At 42.9% G+C, this 13,499-nt stretch overlaps 2 protein-coding genes across 2 annotated transcripts in view; both read right to left on the minus strand.

The window, feature by feature from the left end:
• Positions 1 to 4,181: 4,181 nt before the first annotated feature.
• znf711 (zinc finger protein 711) lies at positions 4,182 to 9,936 on the minus strand. The gene is made up of 8 exons (XM_030792494.1): positions 9,848 to 9,936; positions 9,525 to 9,623; positions 8,188 to 8,667; positions 7,925 to 8,083; positions 7,610 to 7,747; positions 7,297 to 7,434; positions 6,879 to 7,022; positions 4,182 to 6,290 (listed from the first exon to the last, which is right to left on the minus strand). Exons 2-8 carry the CDS (start codon positions 9,601 to 9,603, stop codon positions 5,113 to 5,115), a joined length of 2,316 nt encoding a protein of 771 aa, XP_030648354.1. The 5' UTR covers positions 9,604 to 9,623; positions 9,848 to 9,936; the 3' UTR covers positions 4,182 to 5,112.
• A 3,219-nt stretch (positions 9,937 to 13,155) lies between these two features.
• Positions 13,156 to 13,499, minus strand: part of LOC115828499 (SLAIN motif-containing protein-like) — a 16,162-nt gene continuing 15,818 nt past the window's right edge. Inside the window, exons 8-9 of the mRNA XM_030792505.1 lie at positions 13,327 to 13,499; positions 13,156 to 13,222 (exon numbers count right to left, since the gene is read on the minus strand). The exon at positions 13,327 to 13,499 is cut by the window's right edge and continues 122 nt beyond it. Coding sequence (XP_030648365.1) covers positions 13,156 to 13,222; positions 13,327 to 13,499 — 240 coding nt within the window. The remainder of the gene's footprint in view (positions 13,223 to 13,326) is intronic.

Consider the following 13,499-nt stretch of genomic DNA (forward strand, 5'->3'; position numbering starts at 1 on the left):
ATCAAAACGAACTTTTGGAGAGGAGATCTCAGTAAGAACACCTGCTAATCATTGACTTTATGGCAAATGCTCTCTCCTGGTCATCCGTATGAACTGTTTACATTTTTTTTTTTTTTTTTTTACAAAACTTAATATAATGATTCCAATCACACCAATATAGGACTCCATGGTGACGTCCTTTCAGAGGCCGAGACAGCACATAATAGCCCTCCGAAGGATCCCTTCCTTCCTTTGCACTGTTAGATTCGTGCAAAAGTCTGAGAAGGAATGAAACATCAGTGACTCCCTGTACTCTGTGTGATAAGCAGGGCTTAATACTCTGATCTCTTGACTTTCACTCATCAAGGATCACTGATGTCGTCTAAAAAGGACTTAAGGTTTTATCTTCATATGTTTAAATGTACCTGTATTTAAAGACACAAAATTTGGGGGAAATCACTATGTAATAATTATGGGAAAAATAATGATTTCAGAAAAACAAAACATTATCTGATAAAGTATGTGCTCTGGGACTAAAACATTGCAGAGAAAATGTTCAGTAGCGGATGTTGTGGATTAGGTAGTGAAAGCATTGGTAATTTGGTGATGTGCTTGTTTGTACAATTGTTGACTCTTGTGACACAAAGTTGGTACAATATCATACTCACAGTAAGAATACTTTATTAATTTGTATCTGTGCAAGATTCTAAATGGCCACGTTCAAATCAAGTGTCTGTCATACGCAAGAGCCCGCTCACAATTCGGTGGAAGAGGACACCTTCTCAGGGCAGATAATGTAGCAGATATTCAGACACACTGGAATATCAGTTCCACAGAGACAGTGTTCCGCTTCACAAATGAAAGTCAGTTGTCGTTTAACTGTCACTATTTAAAAGATAAAAACAGTATCCCTTAGTTATGCGCTTTACCTTTTCTTCACCTTTTCATATGTCCCTTCATATGTCCCACAAGATTTACCCATTGACACACCAGGTCTGAGTTTATTACAAACACTTTTCAGAGGGCAGCAGTGACACACTGAGATTTCTATTTTTCATCCCATCTTTTCCATGATATTCCTAACTTTTATGTATAGTACATTGTACACCGTTATATCCGATTTTGATTTCATATCCAGAAGTAGATGAGCAAGCAGAGCCAAAAATCCTTCCCCTTTTGAGACATTTTCTAATGTTAAAAAAAAAAAAATGTTTTCGTGTACCTCAAAGCAAATCTGTCTTATCCAGAATCCTATTCCAAAACTATTCAAGTTTATTTGGGGGTTTTGTGTAATTTCATCCATTGTTCATTCCAGACAATATTAAAGAAACATATATAAAGTAGTTTTATATGTATTTTAATAAAAACAACCACGTTTTCTGTCTGAACACCTTTCCTCATTTCTCCTGTTCCGATTTTTGATCAAAACAAAAAACTGAAATTCATTTTAGGGATTAGCCCTAAAGCAGGCTTTCTATGGTTTTCCTAATTTGAGCTCCGTTACAAGAGCACAACATTTCACTATGTGTCTTCCCCCCCATTGTAGTAGTGTCTTGCATGTTTCCCTATTCTTATCTCAACATGGATTTGTACAAAGCAGAAACTGTTACGTCTACAGGTAAAGGAATGACATACTTCTATTTGACTTTGTTGGGAATACAGAATTTCAAGAGTTTATGAGAGAAGAAACCTATGAATCAATGTTTTGCAAAGAGGAATTTATTTATGGAAGTGTATTATTCTCTATTCTACTTGTAAAAAAAACCCCTGTAAACGAACTTGGATATTTGTGAAGCTAAGAATAGTTTTGAAAATACTCAGTATATTGAATGAGGAGTGAAGATTTATCCAAAAGCCTTCACTGTTTTATAAAGGAAAAAAAACACACAACTTGACTGTATCTTATTATTTATAGTAGTTATGTATCATAGAGATGAATAGTTAAAAGTATATTTTAAAGGAAAGATAATGATACTAGCATGAAACATGTTTATTTTTTATAAACTGTTTACATCATGAGGATGCATTTCCTTGTGTGTCTGGAACATATTTGTCATTTTTGTGTGTCATTGTTTTGATTGCATTGCCAAAAACTTGTCCCCACTTTTTATTTATTTCATTGTCATTTTGTAATTTGAGTTTGTCAATACTTTTGCCTTCACTGTGGTCTCCCGTCTGTGTGCAACGTAAAGTTTAAAAGCAATAAAGTATATAACAGTTCTAACAGTTTCGGAGAAGATCTGACAAAAGAGACCACATTAGCACAAACACCCACATCACTAATCGCAATCAGTCTTTTAAGTTAGTTTTTCTCAGGACAGCGGTAATTTGTACGATACAGGTAAGTTGTTACGTAAAATGCAGTCAAAATATCAAGGTACTTCCTGAGTTTACCATACACCGCTGCTATACCCCAGGTAAGTGAGAGCAAAGACTGAACAATTCAACTGCTTTTATATGAAGTGTCTCTCAGAGCACTGCGCTAACTAAACCAATACCATGAAAGAAGGATCCAGTGCCATAACCTCAACCTGCATGTTTATGTCCTGTAAGTTATTCCAAATGTAAGTTATTCCAAATGGATATCCTGATATTCAACTAATGATCAAACATGCACTGGTGTTGAAGGCCTACTGAGATGGGTAAATATGGAGAGATAAGACAGAGGGATAAAGCAGAGGTTTCTGTCAAAATACTTTATCATACCTTCGGTATGATGCATTTGTTTCCTACAGTTTCCAAATGGCTGTCCATTTCAGACATGAAAATCACTTTAAGGTGATTGACTGGCTCTTAGTAAATAATCATTTAACATTGACCAAAGAAGGTGACAAAGTGACACAGCTAACAGAGCATCACAAGTCTTGACAGAGCAGCTGCCACAGGGTTTATGATACTGCTATAACTCTTATGGACTCTCAGGCCAAGCTTTTGACAACACACTCAGGAAGATCAAGCAAAAATGATAATATCTGGTAACAGGCCCAAACCAGTTTTACCACTTGATGGACATCTACACTAGATGAAAACAAAACATTCCCACATCCAGGAACTGAATACATGTGTTTTCAAAAGCCCAGGCCTCCCACACAGCAGACAAGAATTCTACCCCTGAACCACCAACAGACCTTTAGAAGGACTTCTTAATGCTTAAAGCCCCTCGATGAATCTGGAAAACAGACTTGATGGGTGCCGTGCCAGACAGTTCCCCAGAGTCAGACCTCCGGACTCTGAGCTATAGCCCTAGCCTCAAGTCTTTGAGGCATAAACCCCAGGCCAGTCTGGGTCCACTTACCTTGAGTCTGCTGAAAGACTGAAAAGGTGCAAGACCAGGTTTGCTTCTATAACAGATACATTTAAAGATTTGGCTCCACTGGAGAGTGAAAGCAGAACTTGCTGCATGTCAAGAGGGTACGATAACCACAACCCCAGGAAACCTGCACAGAAATGTTCAGCTACTCAGCAGACCTTTGAGACATGCTGAATACTCACACAGGTCAATTGTCTGGTAAGTACTGAATAAATATTTTCTACCGCTTGAAAAGAGCCTAAAACCAAAGACACATCGTGTGGAACGCTGACATGACTAATGCTACAACATGAAAACCAAAGGATATGCTAAGAATCTGGAAACTTCATAGGCACTGCAGTGCATTATACAACACAAGCCTCCTGTAGTCATCTGACATCTCCTGCTCATTTAAGCAAGTATGGGAAACATCTCTATAGGACTCCATCCTAAGGCAGATTTGAATGAATTCCCCCAATTTCTGCTCTGTTATCAGGGACGAGCAGCTCTCCAAGTCTGCACCACTTTCCTCCGCAACGTAGAAGCTTCACACACACACACACACACACACACACACACACACACGTTCCTGTTCCTGTCTCTTAGCTTGGTCTTACAGCAGGAGTGAGGAGTGAGCATTTAATCAAAACGCTTTTACTATTTTGAAGAAAAAAAAAAAAAAGTACAAAATATCGGCTGTAAAATATGATTTGTAGCAGTCACAGGAACAAACCTTGTTTCGTCGTGTCTAATTACAGAACGTGAATGAGATTGTCTTACATTCCACTGATATTGTTCTACTTGATTTATACACGATGTTTCAATGAACGTGACAAACATGGGACAAGACTTGTCAGTCATTTTCTGACTTCCGTTTACTGAATTCAGTGCAAGAAAAAGTACAATACAAGTAAGGCATGACTGAGAGCAGATATCCAAATGATTGGCAATATGTGCGTGTTTGCCAGTTACTGGTGTTACATCTGATTATATATACACATAAAATCTTGTAGTGGCATTCACAAAGTTTACAACTAAATTGTTTTGAGTTTTACCCAACACACTGATTTCTTCTGCTTTTGAGTTTGAAGTGAAAGCTCAACACATTTCAGGATAAAATTTGACACTGTAAGGAAACGAAGCCCTGCGGACACGCCAGAGGCTCTGAGACGCGCTGCCGTGTTTCTCGCAGGTTTACACTGAGGTGAACGTGTTAGCGTGTGCACACACGTCCATCATGTTTTCGTACGTGAGTGCGTTTTTTTTTTTACACAAGTTTTGACATCACGGATGACCCGCTCATATTCATGACACAATCGAGATTGGCCTCAAAAAATAAAACGTCACGGTAAAAGCTGAACATACTAGGCGGTAAAAATACACTCACTGGTGGCAAACAATTCAGCCCACTTCAAAAATCACCTCAGAGACACTGAAAGATGACCACACTGGAGGAGTTTAGCTCCAATGATGATGCAAACTCTAAGCACCACTTCTAATAGTGAGGACATTATCTGCTTGCAGCATATCAGCAAAGTGGGTATAAAAATATAAACATTTGAACCCCTGAATGTCGATGAGCGTTAGTTCTTTGCAGCAAATCATGGACAAGATTAAAATGACAATAGTGAATACTATCTTTAATCCAAACCGGTTTAAACTCATCTTACACCAAGGACATCCGTATTATTTTTCTTTAAGAGTTTCTTTAAGACCTTCAGCACGGTTGAGGGTAATTAAAGAGTGCTGTTATCGTAAGCTGTCTAAGTGTGCCATTAGTTCCTTGGTTGACTAAATTTCTATGATGTGACATGGACTTAAGTCTTCACAGTGGGGCCAGAGTATTACATTAACGTTTCTTTGTGATGTCGCATGATGTGCTGGTTCTTCTCCGAAGGCCGGCGGAAACCCTTCTTGCAGTAATCACAGCGATGTGGGTAGTCCTTGGTGTGGATGGATATGACGTGTCGTTTGAACCCTGAAGCGTCTGTAGTGTTGTATTCGCAGTATTGGCACTGGTAGACCTTGCGGCCACTGTGCGTTTTCATGTGCTTCTTCAGTTCGTTCTGTTGCCTGAAGCCACGTTTGCAGCGCTTGCATTTAAAGGGCAAGTCCTTGGTGTGCACGGACAAGATGTGGCGACTGAGCGTGAAGGTGTCGGAGATCTTAAAGTCACAATGCCTGCACTGGTGCAGCTTGGTCCCTTTGTGAGTCTCTGAGTGTTTCTTGAGTTCCGAGGGCCGGTGGAACCCCTTCTCACACACCTCGCACTTGTGCGGGAAGTCCTTTGTGTGCACGGAGATGATGTGTCGCTTCAGGTCGCTGGAGTTGGTGCTCTTGTGTTCGCAGTGCGGGCACTGGTGGGTTTTATGACCCTGGAAGATCTCTGTGTGCCTCTGCAGCTCCTTGTCGTCCGCAAAGGCCTGCGGGCAGTGCCCGCACTTGAACGGCAGGTCCGTGCCGTGTTTGCTCTTGATGTGAGTCTTTAGGTTGGACTGGTCGGCACAGCGAAAGTCACAGTGCTGGCAGTGGAAGGGCTTCTCCCCGGTGTGGGTCCTCATGTGCTTCTTCAGCTCAGAGGGGTGACGGAAGCCCTTGGCACACTCCACACACACGTGCGCAAAGTTCTTGCTGTGCACGGCCAGCAGGTGGCGGTTGAGCAGACCCTGCTCCGCCGTCTCGTACTCACAGTACTTGCACTTGTGCAGTTTGGGTTCCTTATCGCGCAGGATGAGTTTGTTGGAGCTGAGCGGACTGGCCTCGTGGTACCGCCGCGTGTACTCCGTGTACTGTGGTATCTTCTCGCTCTTGATGATCAGCTTGTGTCCCTCCAGGTGGTTGTGGAAGCTGACCTTCTTGTTGGTGGTGAAGTCGCAGTCCGTGCATTGGTACTTCTTCTTAAACATGTGATCCGGGTGGTTCTTCATGTGGCGCTTCAGGAAGCCCCGCGACTTAAACTTTTTGCCGCAGATGTGACATGGGTAGACCGTCAGGGGCTGGCCATCGGGACCAATGATCACAGCTGAGAAGAAAGAAGCATTTAGAACATACAACATTCTCAAATTAAGCACAAGACCATGGCTAATTTATGACCAAAGACGAAACACTTTTGGACCTTGCTCTCATAATGAGAAGGAAACATAAGTGTTCATACCAGTATTAGAGTTGAGAGGGAAACATAAGTGTTTATACCAGTATTAGAGATGAGAGGGAAACGTGAGTGTTCATACCAGTATTAGAGTTGAGAGGGAAACATAAGTGTTTATACCAGTATTAGAGTTGAGAGGGAAACATAAGTGTTTATACCAGTATTAGAGTTGAGAGGGAAACATAAGTGTTTATAACAGTATTAGAGTTGAGAGGGAAACATAAGTGTTTATACCAGTATTAGAGTTGAGAGGGAAACATAAGTGTTTATACCAGTATTAGAGATGAGAGAGAAACATAAGTGATTATACCAGTATTAGAGATGAGAGGGAAACATAAGTGTTTATACCAGTATTAGAGATGAGAGGGAAACATAAGTGTTAATACCAGTATTAGAGATGAGAGGGAAACATAAGTGTTTATACCAGTATTAGAGATGAGAGGGAAACGTGAGTGTTTATACCAGTCTGGCATTGACGAGTCTCTCCTTTCTTCTTCTTCTTCACCTTCTGCTTCAGGACACGACTGGTGTTGATGCTGTCGCTGATCTGCAGGTAGGGCGTGGCCGCACCGTTCTTGTTCTCCAACCGAGAATCCAAACTGTTGCCTGCAATAGAGGAGTCGTTGTTCTTTAAACTGAAGAAAGTTACACCAGTGATCATCCAAAAACAGATGCAAGAGATATTTCACGGCTAAGAACAGCAGACAAAGTCAAAGATCTACATTTCATGACCTCAAACTCATTTCTTTCATGGATCACATCAACCTACATATCTAGGAAACTGTGCTTAAACTTAAATGGCTAATTTAACCACTTAGTTAAAAAAACATTTAGTCCCAAAAAGTTTGAAGTGTCTCAAAAGATTAAACAGACTTCTAACCATAAGCGGCGGCCCAAGCAACTGGAACAAAAGTCTTATTGGATGTGGAATCTTCCAACTGCGCCTCCTGGATCGCAGGTGCCTCCTCTTCACCAACAATCACCTCCATATACACCTGATCAGCCATCTCCGCACAGTCTAAAAAGACGTAACAGACACTTTATCAGTGAAACCATACAACCGACCTGGCCGCTGATAACGAAGTCAGAAACAGACAATGCTCCAAACCGAAACCCGAGGGTCTGCCACCTCGCTCGGCCGTACTGTTGCTAATGACAAGATCTCTCAGGTCTAAAAACAAGGTCAGACTCACTGATCTCCTCATCTCCCTGACCAGCGTCTTTCACGGCCATATAAACCATCTTCTCCCTGGGCAGCCTGCCCACGCTCGCTGGCTCCAGGACTGCATGGCCGTTGTGGAAATCGCTCTCCGCCACCACCTCTGTGCCACCTACACCAACATTAAAAAACAGCTGCATTAAACCACAGACAAAAGAATGAAGGACAGATTGATAATAATGTGATAACGGAAAAATAAACCGCATATTTCTCCTAAAATCACGGTAGACCAGCGAGCGAGTGTTGGTGTAGATGGACATTGTCTGAAGGAACCTAATTTGAGACTCGCCTATTTCGACATCTTCATCCCCCTCGGCCTTGAAGATGTAGACCTTGATGACCTCCGAGCCAAAGCCATCCTCCTTGGAGCCGTCGTCATCCTGAGCGACCTCTGTGCTGATCTTCAAGGGCGTGTCACCAATATCCAATTTCTCCCCGACATCGTCCACTGGAAGACAGCGAATACGTCACTCAAAACCAGGTGCCTAGACAACAACCAAGACAATAACACAGCAGAGTGCCGACTCCACCGGCTCAGCACTGTTCACTCACAGGAGATCATGAGGTAGTCCTCCGAGGCGCTCTTCCCCTCCTCATCGTCGTCCGTCTTTATGGGGATGGTGGAGGCAGGCAGGCCCTCGTGGATGACCGTCTCCGTGTCGGCGACCATAACCTCCTCAGACACCAGCTCATGGTCCAGAGGGCTGTTCTCATGGGGAGACATCAGGCCGGCGACAAAGACCTGGTCGGGGACCGACTCCTCCATCAGGTCGCCCGTCAGCACGTGGTGGTCTGAATCCAGGGCCTCCTCTATGGCCACCTCTGCTCCCAGGATGGACTCGGGCATGATTACTCCCTCAGTGGTGACCACATCCTCGTGCCCGATGTCTGGACCCTCCACCACCTCTGCCTCCAGGCCATGTTCCAGCATGATACCTTCATCAGTCACCACGTCCGAGACCAGGACCGTCTCCGGCACGGACACCACGATATGGTCGCCGTCTATGTGAGCCATGCCTCCCATCCCTGCCACTGTGAACAGCACGAAGTCCAGTGTGAATAAAGAACAACGAGAGAGGTGGAGAAAGGTCTACAGTTATGCTCCTCTCTCAGACCAGTGGACTGGCCACATTTTTTGATTAATCACTTGAATGAAGAGAACAGATAGCCTTGTTTCCACATGGTTTACCTCAACCTGATGGACGCTAAAAACACACCCTTTCCTCTCATGAGATAAGAGGCTGAAGGCCAGACCTGGTTGGAGGGAAAAATGACTGTAGGCTGGGGCCAAGGTGGGCCATAGGTACGGTTACGATGCCGAACGGAGGGCGGGCCTGGTCGTAAAAAAGGAAGCGATTTTCCCCCTTTAAAGTTACCGGAATTTTCTTTTACAAAATATAACTGCACCATGTTTTAAAATAAATACTGCCTGATAACATGATACAGCTAGCAGGCTACATTCCACCAGTGAACTGCCATGATAAACCCTGAACCCAAAACTTGTTAAACTCTCCATTTCAGCTCGGTGGTCTGTTTGCAGCATTGTAGCTAGCGTTGTATGCTAATGGCCAGAAGATATTATTCCTAGCAGTGTGGAAATGCTTTCTTCCTTTGCCTCAAAACGATCTGGCATGGAATGGACGAGTCCGGTCACATCTCGTGGACTTTTGGCTAAAGAGTAAATCAAAGGCAAACAGGCTACACAAACGCATATTATAAAAACTTGATAACAGAACAGTATCACTGAGATTCAGAGAAAAACAGTCATTATTATTATCTTTAAGTACCATCATCTGATGTTACTTTAATACAGATGTGTGAGGCATTTTCCACTTTTTTTTTTTATTGACGACAGACATACACATCTCAGCCTTCCCCTGTGTTCTTACCGAAGTCCTGCATTATCATTGTATGGGGCATTTTCAGATCCTGGGAGTGAAGCTCCAAAACCCCTCCACCTTGATCCATTCTCTCTGATTTCCAAGATGCTACACAGCAAACGTACAAACGATGAAGTTATTGTGCTTTTACTCTTTTGCTAAAGTGTAACGTGTTACCATTAACAATCAATCTTTAACGTAGAAAAAAAAATAAAATAAAATACAATGTGCTTCAGTATACCTTTTCCTTTCACTTATTTATGGAACATCTGTTTACAGTAATATGTGTTTTTATTCCAAAAAGGGGGTGTTCTGTTGATTGCTAAACATACCTTCACATTTGTTGTCTTTTTGTCTAATTCTCTAAAACGTCACGTAATAAAATCTTTGCAAATCTTCTTGCATCTGGAAGGATTTCCCTGCAACAAAGACAGGTTCTACTTAAAATAATAGTAAAAATGAAATTCATCACATTATTTCTGGACTAATTTCTCAATTGTCATTGCAAAAAGAGACGCCATCAATCAGACAAAAATAACATCTGGGACAGATATCTTTATATTGGACGCACATATTTCTTCGAATTTCTAGAACAGCTGGTAACTTCACATTCTAGATGGTGTACATTACAGATTAAAAAAGCAGGCATTGTGCTCAAATGCATTTACTTAAAAAAAGAAATTCAAGGCATATTATGTGTATCGTATAAATATTGACACGGTTTGCAAGGCTGCAAATGTGGACGGGGAAGTTCCGAGATGACGTAATGTCACCGCCTCCAATTACTATCGTTTCCAGCAAAATGTCCAATCGAATATTGATGCAGTGCTGGGACAAGGAGAAACTTTTCTCCGTTAGAGCTAGTGGACTCTCTAAAAGTCCAATGACAATGTAAATGTGGAAGTTTAGTGTGCTCCTTTCGCTATCGATATCAATAGCATCTACCCATGGCTTTCTGCTGCACAGCAATGGAGAGGAATGATGGCTGCCTTCTCCCTTCATGAAATGCGCGTACGAACACGGGGTTGTGATTAAGGAGCTTGTTAAATATATGTGTATTAATCAGCGCATTCACGTTAATACGATAATGAAATGTTGTACTCGAAACCTTCAGTTTCTGCGATCGCACAATACCCCATGCTTGCTTAACCATATGAAAGGTTGCAATCTTCCACTCAGAGCTATTCTGAAAACATGTATTCATGTGGTCGAGCACGCAGCTAATGCTGCAGACAAGCCCTGCGACAACATCCGACATTTTGTGCTCCGCCATTTTAGTTTATGCTAAATTGCTAGCTAGCATTAGCTAACAAAATGGTAACTGCATATTGGTTAACGAATGCATGGTTATTGCTGAATGTGCGCGATTTACACACAACTAACCAACAAGCCCCCATAATATATTTCGCGCAAGACTTTGACGGCTCTTGCATGCAATGTATTCACCCGTATTGCAACGCCAAGCTCGCTAGCACAAACGTGCTATCATGTTAGGCCCTTCCCTAAGCTTCGTTATGCCTTCCGAGAGAGTTTAGCGAGGCCCAGGCAGGCCGACTGGGCCCGCGGCTCAAAACTGATATGTAGCTACCGTTAAGCAAATAGTTTTACCTTTTCCTCGGCTCCTGTGAATGCGTCAGGCGATATCCTATTAGCTTGTTTTTGTCCCCGATTGTTTTGCTGTATTTTCCAACGGTACGGTTACTGAGGCCTGTACATTGTGAATCCCCGAACACACTTTTCCAGGCCTGGGCCAATCAGGCTGTTCCTAGACAACAGGGGAGGGAGGGGGACAGACAATACGCGCGGCCTCGTTCACCACTGATCCCTGTCTATTTACGTCACTCTTCTGAGAGCTTTAGCGGTGTTTCTGACCTGAGGGCTAGAGGAAGCCTCGATTCTTTGATTCTCCCGAGGGTCTTTGTAGTACTATGAATGTGGTGCTATCCATATATGTGTCGCGTCTTAGAGCGAGCCCCAAAACTAAGAAGAACTGTACACGGGACTGTTAAAGTATGTGTCAAGTGCAGACTTCACCGTTAAGTAGGCCTAACTCCTTGCGTTGCAGTACATATCGGTATCAAAATGATTACCCAGTTCTTTACTTTACTAAGACATTTTTATGACACATTTCATAACAATTTGAACGGAGTATGAATATGCAAGTTACCGTAGTGAACTCAATTCCTTAAGTTACTAGAGATGCCCGTGTTTATTTATTTTTAATCAACAGTAACAAAATGATATGTGTTGACTTCCCCATTTGTCTTTTAGAGTGTAGTCCACGGCCTCGTCAGTTCACTGGGAAACTGACAGTTAATATTAATGCATTAATGAACTTAATGGTCTGCATTATTTGTGTGCCCTAAGTTGTTCCTCAGATCCACAGTAAACACAATTTTTGGTGCAAGCTAAAATGATGAAATACGTGAAAAAGTTTTGTGCATTCAAAATTAATTTTGAAACAGCCATATTGTCAAACTAAAAAGGACTGCTCTGTTGAGTCTGGTTGTCTTGAAGTGAGTGGGAAGAATAAATCTTTTCTTATGTCGTGTCACAGGTCGAGCCAGAGAGACACTAACCATGGCGGTAAAACAGAGACACCATAACTATGTCTGTTCCTGTCAGGGCAGAGTCAGTATTTAATGCAAGACAGGTTTTTGGCACTTTACTGACAGCAACATGGGACCAGATTACGTGCGACGTATTTTGTGGTTTGTCCCGACCTCTTCACGGAAATGATAATGAAGCTGCAAGTTATGCTTGAAACCAAGTGTTCTGAATGGATTTATTTCTTCATCTCATAACAATTCAGCTTTTTCAAGGCATGGTTCTGCATGCTCAGTTACCCCTTGATCACGTGGCTGTTTTGCATATGACTGATTATAAAGACCAGTATTCAAGTTTATCAAGATGACAGCTGAAACAGATGTGGTCAGAACAAATTCAGTAAAAAGCCATTTTAGACTGACAAACAGCGGCAGAAGTACAGCACCTTGGCACAGAGATGTGACCCCTTTCCAGGTTCAAAACCGCTTAGTTATGATTATGATATCTGTCCAGGTCGCTCTCTCAACAGGCACTGGACTTCACACATATTGCATTGTTTTTTGTGCCCAGAAACAGAAACAAAACACTTGCAAAACAAAACCAGTCACTCACTAAAGGAACAATGAAAGGCATTCCCACAGATTTGGAAGAGTCTTCACCGAGTAAACAAAACATGTTTTCAAAGGAAGGAAATTAACATGCAACACAGTTGAAGTTCTTCTGAACAGGGCAGCAGGGAATTAAATTCAATTCCAGACTTAGCAGTTTAAACAGTAAACAAATAGATTTTCCATGTACCAGTACAGGACAACATACAGCTCAAATTACTCCAGCAGCTTCTCCGTCATAAAAAATAAAGTAATTTTCATTTGTAGAACAAAGAACACCTCAAAGCTCAAGATCCGGTCCCCTGAGTGAATCAGGTGGTGGTCTCCAGCTCTCCTGGGACCACGGTGTCTGTGGGGTGGGAGGAGTCATGCCAGGGCGGGACCTGTTGGTTCTCTGAGGGTTATGTCATCCCTGCCGCGTACACCGTCTTCAGAGGCAGTGACCTGATGTTGTGCATCGTGTGAGAAAGTGAGAGGAGAAACTTTCAGTAACAGCCGTCTTTCCACGACTCATCCGCAATTGGGTCGCACGTTTTGGAGATTCCCAGAGACCTGCTGAGAAACCACACAGTCAGCACGCACAAGATTCAGCCGTTAATTACCTTTATTCATCTCAGTTCTTAGTCCAGAAGATGAACATCAGAGAATTCAGTCACCTCCTGGGTGTCTGGACGAGCCTGCCTCTGCAGGCCGGCGTGGCAGGTCCCGGGCCCCGGCCCACTGGCTGCTTACCCCCCACGGTGGCCCGGCCGGCGGAGTGCCCTCCTGCCTTGGCGGGGCCGGGAGAGGGTACCCTGCGGATGCCTGTCGATGGGCCGCCCTGCGCTCC

The sequence above is a fragment of the Chanos chanos genome, chromosome 2, assembly GCF_902362185.1.
Source record: "Chanos chanos chromosome 2, fChaCha1.1, whole genome shotgun sequence".
NCBI lineage: Eukaryota > Metazoa > Chordata > Actinopteri > Gonorynchiformes > Chanidae > Chanos > Chanos chanos.

Bases quoted from the DNA above. Each gene is read 5' to 3' on its own strand.
- znf711 (XM_030792494.1), bottom strand. From the start codon at position 9,603: ATGGATCAAGGTGGAGGGGTTTTGGAGCTTCACTCCCAGGATCTGAAA. The intron at 8,668-9,524 runs GTAAGAACACAG...TGCTGTTCACAG, and splicing joins AATGATAATGCAGGACTTCG to TGGCAGGGATGGGAGGCATG. The intron at 7,748-7,924 runs GCGAGTCTCAAA...ATGTTGGTGTAG, and splicing joins GGATGAAGATGTCGAAATAG to GTGGCACAGAGGTGGTGGCG.